This window comes from Bemisia tabaci, chromosome 2, assembly GCF_918797505.1.
Source record: "Bemisia tabaci chromosome 2, PGI_BMITA_v3".
NCBI classification, from domain to species: domain Eukaryota; kingdom Metazoa; phylum Arthropoda; class Insecta; order Hemiptera; family Aleyrodidae; genus Bemisia; species Bemisia tabaci.
The window spans coordinates 32,566,260-32,578,384 of NC_092794.1; the positions used below are offsets into that span (position 1 = coordinate 32,566,260).

Genomic DNA, 12,125 nt, shown 5'->3' on the forward strand with positions numbered 1-12,125 from the left:
AACTTTTTTTTTCAAATGGCAACCCCCCCTTTGTGATACCTCATTCGAAAGATAATAAAAAAAGAAAATTTTTGGCGCGAACCGCAGGTCAAAATGTTCATTTTTGACAAAATGGCGGCCGGTCAAAGTTCAAAATGGCGGAAATTTGGCATCTCCGTTGTTTATTGACGGATTGGTGTGAAACTCGGAATCCTATGGTTTTTTGAGATGAGAAAAACGATTCTGGCATTGGTTTTCCAGAAAAGTCAGTCCTTTTCAAAATGGCGGCGGTCAAAATGGCGGCCTCGAGCGGGAAGTGGATATTTAGGTTGCATGTCGTTGGATTTGCATGAAACTTGGTATCTGGGGGTATTTCGGCACGAGAAGAACGAATCTTTCATTGGATATCTGAAATTTTGACAAATTCCTAAATGGCAGAGGAAAAATGGCGGGAAATCAGTTTTACGGCTGTTTACCGATGAATTTGCATGAAATTCGATATCCTGACGGTTTTTGGCTCGTTAAAAAGGAATCTTTCATTAGATTCTTGAAATATCAAATAATTTCATGCTAATCCATCGGTAAAGAGCCGTAAAACTGATTTCCCGCAATTTTTCCGCCGCCATTTAGGAATTTGTCAAGATTTCAGATATCCAATGAAAGATTCGTTCTTCTCGTGCCGAAATACCCCCAGATACCAAGTTTCATGCAAATCCAACGATATGCAACCTAAATATCCACTTCCCGCTCGAGGCCGCCATTTTGACCGCCGCCATTTTGAAAAGGACTGACTTTTCTGGAAAACCAATGCCAGAATCGTTTTTCTCATCTCGAAAAACCATGGGATTCCGAGTTTCACACCAATCCGTCAATAAACAACGGAGATGCCAAATTTCCGCCATTTTGAACTTTGACCGGCCGCCATTTTGTCAAAAATGAACATTTTGACCTGCGGTTCGCGCCAAAAATTTTCTTTTTTTATTATCTTTCGAATGAGGTATCACAAAGGGGGGGTTGCCATTTGAAAAAAAAAGTTGCCCCCCGCCCTCCCCTGGGGGGGCCCCCAAACAAATTTTGGGGAGTGCCAAAAAGCAGCTTACTTTGACCCAAGAACATCCCCAAAAATTCGTTTTTCTACGTGTAGCCGTTTAAAAAATAAACAGCCGTCCCGGGACTTTTGCCGCACCCTGGATAGTCTCAGCCATAGGAATCATCTGCACCATTAGCTGGCGCTTATAGAAATATTGGGCTCAGTCGGAAATGCGTGTTAGCTAAAATAGACCCTTGGAATTATGTATGAGTGATGGTGGTGGTAAAAAGTGCCACTATACTAGTGTTAGTGCCACACTGACCTATGCTGAGAGATCCTGTTCCAACGGAGGGTGCGGATTGAGAAGCCTCCTTTCTCATACAGCATATTCCGTGCTTCATTTCAGTCGACATTTCGAACCGCAGTCTGCTTCATTGGGATAAAAAAGTCTCCAAAACATGACGAAACCATCGGTCGGCTTTTGGGCCCAGTTTTCGCTCCCCCCCCCCCCGGAGCTGCATCTTAGTCGACCTTTCAAAAAGCAGCCTGAGTCATTTGCATAAAAAGTTCTCCAAAACATAATAGAAGCATTGGTTTGATCCGACCCGCGCAAGCCAGTTTCGCTGCTCGAGTTCGGTCGCACCCCCCCACCTCCCGCCCGGGGATATATTCTGAGCTGCATCTTAGTCGACCTTTCAAGATGCAGTCGCAATCATTTGCATAAAAAATTCTCCAAAACATGGCGAAAGAATCGGTCTAATACGGCTCGCCGACTCTGAAATCGGTGGCGTAACCCCCCCCCCCCTTCCTCATAAGGCAAAATTGTTCAGTTTATGAGTTTGAATGGTCTCTAGCCTATTCAGAGGACACAATAGAATCAAGAAACCATCAAAGAATCTTATAGGCGACCAATAAACCCGGGTTTCAAAACTACCAATTATACGCCGAATTGGCAACTTTGACCCCCAAAATGGGGGGTAAAACTTCGAGATAGGAAGAAACGCCCATTGACACTTTTGATCAGTGGGTTAAGACCTACAACATATCAAAACACCAGCCGATTTAACCGGGCCCACTTTTCCCATAAGACCGGTCCGTCGTCCTTTCTATGAGAGTAAAGTTCGCGAAACATTTTCCGAAAATCTCGTGTCTTTCGATTTCCTTGACGTTTCTCTGACACAAAAATCACTTGCAAAATAAAATTCCCTGACATGCCGAATTCGTGGATTCCCCGACGTTTCCCTTGATTTCCCTGACACACACAAAAAAAAATTCCCTAGCATTTCCCGGTTACTAGACACCCTGTAATTGTCAAGTTAAGCTCGAATTATCGTCTCCAAAGCGCCGCAACACTAAAAAGGAACCCTTTTTTTCCAGGTCCAAGCTGATTCCCAAAACAGCTCATTATTAATTTTGATGAAAAACTGATACGTTGGGCTAGATATGCCAACGCTGCTTAGCAAGACTAGTGTTGCATGTGAGAGAAACTCTTCTGGTGTTGAGCACACAGTTTGAAATAGCTGATTTTTCCAAACTTCACACCTTTTCCTTCTCATAACTTGCCACCAAAAAATTTTACCCGCAAACAAGAAAGAGCTATGATGGCTACAGCAGAATCAAGAGCAACACATCAGTTTTTCATCAAAATTAAAGGGCTATTATGGGACTTGGCCTGGACTTGAAAAAAGGGGGAATCTCGTTTACCGTTCTGGCCTTTCAGAGGCGATAATTCAACTTAAGACGATAATTTAACTTAATTCAACTTGACAAAATCCTTTGATGTTACATAATTCCTTAAAGCTTATGCCACGCTTAAACACACACATTGAAACCGCATTATGCCAAAGGAGGAGTATCGTTAAGGGCCTTTTCCCGCCCCACCTGGATTATGCTGAATGTTTCATATTTTCAACGTACAAGTCCTAGGTAGGCTCTATGCCAAATATTTTTTACTGAACGGAGCTTATACAAAGGTGCAGCAGCGCCTCAAACCCAAAATCCTGGCATCAAAAATAGTTACTTTCGTCGACTTTTTCGAAAGTTATCGCTCTTTCAGCAGATGATTCCTTCGTATTTATTTGCGTACTTTCCATTTCCGGCCTTTAAAAGGGCATCCACTGAATTTTAAGGGGCTTTGCAGTCCATTGTTGCAATGTTTGGCCCATTTTGAGGGGTTTTCTCAATTTTATACATGCATAACTCAATTTAAACTGAGAACCTTGTATGTTTTTGAAAAGAACGCAAACAAATTGAAAGGATAATGTTCATAAAAACTTTTTCCTACGTGGCCAAATTTTCGAGAAAAATTGTTCCAAAGAGCCGGAAATGGTCAAATTGATAAATTGCCACGCCTAAGGTTCAAGAAAGTGGGTTACAACTTTTGTGTTGTCGTATGTAACAGCTCTTACCCATACATACAACATGTCAAAAAAGCACAGTTGTACCTGGATTCCAACGATGTGAAAATTGATCGGGATGTCATGTTTAGCGGCCTTCTTTTACTAGAAAGGTAGCTCTTTTGAATGTTTTTCAACCTAAGTCACCCTCCATAGGTGTGTACTGTATGTACTTCTCTACATACAGTTAATTTCAGGCCATAAAAAAAGCTTCCTATGAAAGAGGTGTGTGAAAAAACGGCCAAAAATGCCTCAAGGCATTCTCGAGTTTTGAACACTTGGGGTGATACAGTATCTTTCAAGACGCCCAAAACCGGTCGCCGTTTTGCTTAGAAGCGCCGGGTTGCGACGTTGCCATTTTTTAAAGCGGAAATCTTTAAAAATTCATATCTCCGCTGCAGCTCAATCGATTTCATTGAATTTTTTTTTTAAGATGTGCCTCTTAAACAGAGCTTTCTAATGGTGTATAGTTTTTTGGGTTTACTTGGCTTTAAGGGGCGCTTACGCGGTTTTAGCAGTTTCTGATAGACACAAAAATTTTGTTTTTATTTTACCACGATCGTGGAATCGACGGAATCTGAACAAAAACCAGTCTAAATAAGAGTTCAGGTTCTCACCTTTCTAACGAGCACAAGATCATTCCGGGGAAACGTTCAGTTTCCGAGATATGACCGCTCAAAGTTGGTCACATGCGCTTTTGCGCAATGTGAATGCGTCTTATCACTGAATCATTCGCGAACTAGGGGTCCCTTACGTTCAATTTATATTGAAATAATTAGACAGAGCAGTAGGGTGTCCAACACGAGCCGTAAGGTGTCCAACACGAGCCGTTTTTTCATTTTCGGCTGCCGATGTGCGACGTTGCCATTTTTTGAAGTGAAAACTCTTAAAAATGCATAACTCTGCTGCATTTCAACCGATTTCGATGAACCTTTTGTTTAAAATGTTCCTCTTGAATAGAGCTTTCTAATAGTATTTAGGTTTCTGGATTTTATTTACCTTAGGGAGGCACTTAGGTCTATCTTCCATTACAATTTTTGGCACTTCAGGACGATTTTTCTCGAAAATTTGGCAACTTAGGAAAAAGTTACAAAATGCAAGAAAACTGAAGAGTCACTTATAAAATAAGCTTGTCAGAGCAACCATTGAATCATGCCATAAAATGTCAATCAAATGGTGTTAAGGAGGGGAGGCTTCAATTACCACACAATGAAGGGTCATTCCATGTCAACTCAACGAGGTTTTGAACCTTGACCTCTCGGATCATGTTCAAACTTGGTGTGCTGCAAGTTCCTATTGAAAAAAAAAATATTCCCCAAATTTTAGGTCATTTGGTCGCTCCGTTAATTTTATATGGAATTTCAAAGTTTGGAAAAAACGTGGAGAGTGGGAAAAAATGTGTGTTCATACGTAATCGACCCCAAGAAATCCAAATTTGAGGGTCCCATTGTCCTCAGATACTTTCCTGATGGGGCACAGGGGGTCTCTGAACTTTTAAATTAAACCGGTGTGTAGGTTACCCCTGTGCCCCATCAGAAAAGTGTATGAGGACAATGGGACCCTCAAATTTGGATTCCTTGAGGTCGATTCCTTATGAATACACATGTTTTCCCACTCTCCACGTCAATTTAACGAACTTGATTTTTTTGAAAGGGGGCTCTGTCCCCCACCTTTAGGGGTCAGTATTTTGGACCCGGATGGTCCGATTTTGGATTTCTTGGTGTCGATTCAGGTTAAAAATTTCCGTACGTTCTGATTCCGATGAAATAGTTTCAAAATTTTGACATTAACCCTGACTTTTGAAGTACGGACCCCCCTTTTGCCCCCCAAGGGACGCCAGGGGGGCTCTATGACCATGAAATTCGGATTTCTTGGGGTCGATTCCCGATTCATCCCCGCGATCCTGGACTTTTTGCGACCCAAATTGACCGAAAAAAAGGCCTGGTACGGTAGGTCTGGGCCACCCTGTATAGTAGGCACATATGATAGATTTTGAGAGGGATTATGGAACGTTTCTTGCTATAACTCAGGAACCGCTTGGCGGCCCACAATGAAACTTTGGAAAATGCTTTAAGATTATGTAAGGATCACCTACAAAGAAAATCAAAATTTTAAAAAATGCCCATTTTGAAAAATTCAAATTTGAAAATTCAAAATTTTCCAAAAATTTTCAAATTTTTTTTTTCTTTTTAAAGAAGAGGCTCTAAGCTTCAAAACAAGACCTGGTTCAAGTTTTTCCGATGAACCGTTGAAAAGTAACAGCCGTTCAAAGTTTTATCAGTCATAAAAAAACTCAATTTTTTCCAAACTTTGAAATTCCATATAAAATCAACGGAGCGACCAAATGACCTAAAATTTGGGGAATATTTTTTTTTCAATAGGAACTTGCAGCACACCCAGTTTGAACATGATCCGAGAGGTCAAGGTTCAAAACCTCGTTGAGTTGACATGGAATGACCCTGAACTTTTCTCAACTCCATTTGATCTTCCAATAACACGATCAGATTCTTTTGCATGAATTACATAATGTTTGCAATTTATACTAATGATTTTATGGAGAAGGATCTAAAAATATTATTCTCCCCAAAAAACATAGTTATAAATTGTTTAAGAAAGTCGGCTTCAGCTTGTTTCTCCCACCCCCATCCCAAAGCGCATTGTGGCTCAGGTTTAGATAAACCATCTGAGAGACATTACCTAGAACTTGATGATGCCATACCGTGCAAATCTTTTTTGTTGATGAACAAGGTGCCTCACCCCTGCTCAAGGTTGGTGAGAATTGCGCTTGTCTGATACCTTGACTGCCAATGTATGAAGGCATGTAGTCCCCAAAAAATTCATTATGAATAATGAGGTAATTATTGTTGCTTTTCCTTTAGGCACATACCTGCAGTAAAATATTGTACACAATTTGGGGGCAAATTATCTTCTTGACTTAATTCATCCGCAACAGTTAAAAAAGAATTATTGAACAGGGAACTTGTGGACTCTAAATTTCGATTCTAGAAAAGAATAAAAAAAAAAAACAGAAAAATTATTTTCATTTTTATGTAAGCAAGCAAGAAAGTAAGTAAGAGCCGGGCTGACTGGCTGAGGCACCCTCTAGGGGCAAAGGCGGCTGGCATGGCATCTGCCGTCGTGCGCCCTGAGGTTGGACTGTGCACCTTAACTCCATCGCATGATACTAACTTATCACATTTTTCTGCAAGGTTCAGCGGCCGTCCGATAAACCAAAAAAGGGTTGTATTAACAACTGTGGCAGAAGCGACAGGTCGCTGACTTTTGGAGTCCAGCCACACCCCCAACGAGTAGGACTAAGTTGTTCCAATCTCACACTGATAGGGAACGCTGGCCGGCCCACACACTACGAGTGATCAACGATTTTATCACAACCCAGTAAAACAGTGGAGACTGATTACTTAATAGATCACAGTGTCTCTCCCACACCCTGTTTCCTCAAAAGGTGGATATTGGAGTGGCATGGTCGTTCGTAGTCATGATAACTAATATTTGAGTATCCTCAAATATCAGTCACCTCTGGGGATGGAACCGTGCTGGGACCTGAGTGCTGGGAACGAACTATCTTAACCACTGAAACACTGGGGCTGACTTTCAATTATTATTATGTATACATTGGGCTATGCTGTACTAATGATTGATGCAACTAGTCTCGAAACGTGTCCACAGTTGCCTCCCGGATCGGTTGAAACTGATGTTGCACCAAACAACATATCTCTTAAGGTGATGACTGGGCTCAGATGAGGTTTTTCCCTCAAAAACAAGAATTTTGCAATGGCAACTTCAAATCTCTATTTTTTTGAGATCTGTCCTCCTGGTTCCTTACCTTCTATCATTGCTTCTCATGACCTTGACTAAACCACCAGAAATTGGTCAATGGTTCATTGTCGGCTTTTTAGTTAATTTCATCCAAAACTAGTAGCGTTGTGTCAATCAGCCTATCACGCTTCTACGTCTACATCAAAATTTGCTCTCCGTAAGTTTTTTCACTTTTCCTCTGCTTCATTTGTCAGATCATAGTTGTACTTAATCCCACTTTGTCAGCCAAATTCTCTTTTTTGGTATAAGTTGATTGGTTCTTATTTTCTTCTATTTCTCTAGTCGTTGATGGAAATATTCTGCTCCTTACAACCTGTAAATTCCCTGCCTTGCAAATAGTGGGTATGTTTTCTCTGACAACTTTCAAGTTCATTAAGCTGCGATTGTACTTATAACCTAAAAGCCGCTAATAAGACCTCGGAATCGGTTTTGTTGCTTATTGTAAAAGTCGGACGTGATACGATCTGACTCTCAGTGTTAAGTGTTTTCCTTTAAAACTTCTATCGAAATGAATCCTGAAATCAAGATCAATACCCGCATGCAAATATGTATGCCTACTGCCAATGTGTCAAATCTTATCCAGGAATTTAGCTTTAGATAAGTAATTAAAACGTTATGAAATAAGTTGTTTATTATTGAATGTAATACTTCACAGAATTTCCATTTTTATGGTGCTCCAGAGTAAATTACTCTCATTGCTGTGTGTCCATTAGGATGTCCCAAATTTGAACCATCCAAAAAAAATTTATCCGATCATCGACGTTCGATGGTGTTAGTGTGTCATTACGTTTAATATTTAATATCCCCAAATTTGAGCGAAATCGGATGATTTATAGTGTTGCCGCGACACTGTTTTAGTTGCGGCGAAAATTTTTGAGACTTGCCTTTTTAGCGTTATGGACGCAACTTTTACAGGCAGTTAGCAGCAATTACAGGCATCAAATTGTTTTATATCGTGACTTTGCATAGTATACTCACAAGTAAAAATGTTTGTTTTGAAGTTGCAAACCTTAAAATTCGACCTTAAACTTCGAACCCCTTAAAATCGAAAAAAACTCGATTTTTCGCTCTTAAGCTACTAGTCCAGGACTTGTAAAAAAGTTAAGGGAAAAAATCTATAACAAGCTGATTTTTGGCGTAAGGAGTCCTTACGCCCCTTTAGTCCCCCCGGAACGGTCCTCACTGATAGCGTGACGGGTTTGGAATTGGGGGGATGGAGGGGTAAGTGATCCAAATCAGCTTTGCCAGCCAAAACACAAGAACGGTTGCTCATGTCTTTACGAATGGCTCCATTTTCTGAATCCTTGTAAAATTTTGGAGCGATGTATGTCTCGTTACCGTTTTTCCGCAGCCCCCAGTGCCCTAACCCCCCCCCCCCCCCATTGCAAAATAATTCATTTCGCGGCATATTTTTTATAATAATTCTGCAGCGAAAGTTTGATCAGAGCCTATTTAACAATGAATGCTGCTTTAAATGCCACTCTGAGCTGTTGGTACGATTTAATGTGAGCTAATTGACTACTACTCTCGCGTCGAGGTCCGTGAGGGGCGGAAAGAACCCCCGAACATCGCGCATCGGTAGAAAATGCAATCGTGACGAAGGGGTGTTCAACCGTGTTTCTCAAAACTGATCGTGCAGACTTGAACCTCTATGAAAATGATTTAGGATTCGAAGCATAGGTTAAGTGAAAAATGAACTAAGGGCAAGGGAGGGGGTTGTCACCTGCAAAGTGAGGACCATCTCCCACCCCTCAAGAATGCCCCCACCCTTAGCAATACCCAAGGCGAGGAAAACAGTTTAGTCAAGTTCCTCAGGTTTAAGTCAAAATATTCCAGAGCAGGATTAGACTACAATATTTCCTTCTAACATAATCTACACTCACTGTTTTCCTCGCCTTGCGTATTGCTGACAGTGGGGGCATTTTTGAGTTTTTTTTTTTTTTTTTTTTTTTTTTTATTCTAAAAAAGAGTTTACAAAGAGTATACAAAATGAAAATTACATGCGAAAATGATAATAAATTGGCAGGGATATTAAGACAAATTTAAGATTCTACAGCAGAAAAACATGAGGACATTAAGACAGCAGATCAGGCCCAAAAGAGTGTGATAAAATAGAAGACTTTAAATGAAGACAGCCAATGATTAGAGAGCATGTAGGAAGACTGGAGGTAGTGTAGGTTAAGGCATTAAACAAAGCGTAGAGAGAGATTTAGAGCCAGAAAGTTAAGTCTGAGAGAGCTAAGTAAGGACCTTAATTTGATGTAGAAGACTGCCCGGCTGCACCTTTCGGTATATCAACGGGTGATTTTTGAGGAGTGGGGAGGGTCTTCACTTTGCAGGTGACAACCCCCTCTCTTGCCGTTGATTCATTTTTTTTTCACTTAACCTATGCTTTGAATCCTAAATCATTTTCATAGAGGTTCAAGTCTGCACGATCAGTTTTGAGAAACACGGTTGAACACCCCTTCGTCATGATTGCATTTTCTACCGATGTTCGGGGGTTCTCCCCGCCCCTCACGAATCTCGGCGCGAGAATAGTAGTCAAAGAGCTGACATTAAATCGTACCAGCAGCTCAGAGTGACATTTAAATCAGCATTTATCGTTGAACAGGCCCTGATTCTTGAAATTGAGGACACCGCACCAAGAACAGCCTATAACTGGAAACCGCGTTTTCAGAAAAACGCATTTAAAGTTTTGTTTTTAATGTACTGCGCAGACTTTTCTATACAGGTACCCTATTTTGGTGTTTTTGGGTGACCTAACCCTTCTTTGAAGGATGCTGGGTAGATTTTGCGATACATTTTGGGTTTACACTCTGATATATTTAATTTAAAAAAGCGGTTTATAGGCCATTATTATGCCCAACAGTCATTTTGGTGGCAATATGAAGTATAAATCATTTTAATCGCGCATGATTAACACAAAATGAAAGAATATCGATAGTGAGTAAAGAAAGGGGTAACTAGCACCTTAAAGACCCTTAAGTTTATAGGCCCGTATTACGCCCAATAGTCATTTTGGTGGCAATATGCGAAGTATACATTTTTGGAGGAATGGATAGTTTGAGAGGAGAATAAATTATTTCAATAGCTCGTTTTTCTGAAATAAAAACAAATTTTCATAAAATGAGATCAAAAAATAAAATAATTCAGTCTCCTTTGGAGAATGATAAGGCCGCGCATAAAGGTCGTTCTTGCACCCATCGATCCAGAGGCCTGACTCAACTTGGAAAAAAAAGGTTTTTCGACCTCGAGCCGTTCCCTATCTATATTCAATCGCTACCACAGCATAGTCCAGGGTACGTAGAATCCGAAAAGCAGATGGTCGTAATAACGACCTATACGTCTATGCGTTGTTGCGGTGTCCTCAATTGTAGGATTCCGTGATTAGGCCGATTTGGCCGTTTTGTTGTAGGGTCCTCATAAGGTTTGCAATGTCAAAACAAACATTATTACTTGTGAATATACTATGCGAAGTCACGATAAAAAACAATTTGATGCCTGTAATTGCTGCTAACTGCCTGTAAAAGTTGCGTCCATAACGCTAAAAAGGCAAGTCTCAAAAATTTTCGCCGCAACTAAAACAGCGTTGCGGCAACACTAAAAATCATCCAATTTCGCTCAAAATTGGGGATATTAAATTTTTAACATAATGACACACTAAAACCATCAAACATCGATGATCCGATAAATTATTTTGGATGGTTGTTTGGGGCACCCAAGTGTCCATGTACCCAAGAAGCAGAGGTTGCAACAAAATCGTTGGATTCTTGCAACTAATAGATTGACAAGCAGATTGCCTACTTCTTCCCTTGAAGGAGCTATCATTGTTAGAACTTGTCGCAATTAAGTTGAAGCATGTTCGAACTTCAATATCGGTCCTGGTCCTTACATTTGGCTAAAATTTGAATATTGCAGGCTTCTTGGCAAATTGGTAAGGACGTCACGTGACTGGTCTTTACTAGCCAATCATGTTGCAGTAATCGGAACGCTTCTTGAGCAACGGACAAGCTTTGAAACGAACCGGTCTATCCATCCGCCATCTTGTGTCTATCTTGTAACGCGTTTCATTTGTTGTTTTATATTACTCATTTTTACTTTTATTTGCAAAAGACGCATTCCATTTGGTAATTATTATTTGTCTAGAAAGAGCGTATTAGCACGTATCAATTGGGAATTTCATTAAACGCTGTCGCTGAGATACTGGACTTGCAACAGGCGTTTCAGCATGCTTTAGCTTTGGTTCCGTTCAAAGTGAAAGTGAAAAATGTATAGTTTTCGAGAATGCTGAAAATTTCGAGAAGTTGCACGTCCAGACTTTTCTGGAACTTTGGCAATGTCCGTGAAATTCGAAATTTTCACGTTTTTGAAAATCAAGACTTTTCGGGAATTTGGGCAAAAATGCGGCAAAACTCAGAATTTCCGCGAAATTAGACAACGTTGACGAAATTTAGCAATTTTACACATGTTGGCGACGTCGAAAAGTTGCAAGATTCATGCAATTCAATTGCTCTAAGTTGCGAAATTTCTTCCGATCACATCACCGAAGATCAGCACTTATCGACCAAAAGTTGACAGAAAGTTGCAACTTAGTTGCCACCTTTAACCAATATTGTTTCAACTTCTTGCAACTTTAACTCTAAAAAATGCTACTTGGGTAGTGATCAATGATACATGAAGTATAGATGAGCTGATCCTGTGATACGCCAATTGTGAGTCTCCTACACCACTAGGACAAGATTAGTCCAGGGCGAAGATAGTTGGCTTGAAATGGCCGACTGTGGCTTAAAATGCTGTTTTAGCTCCTCTTAGATCGATTTTAGTGAAACTTGGTACTACGGAATATTTTTTTTTTTTTAAATTTTCAGTCAAATGTTCAAGGT

The 12,125-nt window shown here is 40.4% G+C and overlaps 1 protein-coding gene across 2 annotated transcripts in view; it reads right to left on the bottom strand.

Moving 5' to 3' along the window:
- Positions 1 to 12,125, bottom strand: part of LOC109032790 (WD and tetratricopeptide repeats protein 1) — a 108,470-nt gene that overhangs the window by 63,171 nt on the left and 33,174 nt on the right. For both annotated transcript variants that reach the window (XM_072297167.1, XM_072297168.1), the window contains one exon: positions 6,293 to 6,407. In XM_072297167.1, the coding sequence (XP_072153268.1) occupies positions 6,293 to 6,407 (115 nt within the window). The remainder of the gene's footprint in view (positions 1 to 6,292; positions 6,408 to 12,125) is intronic.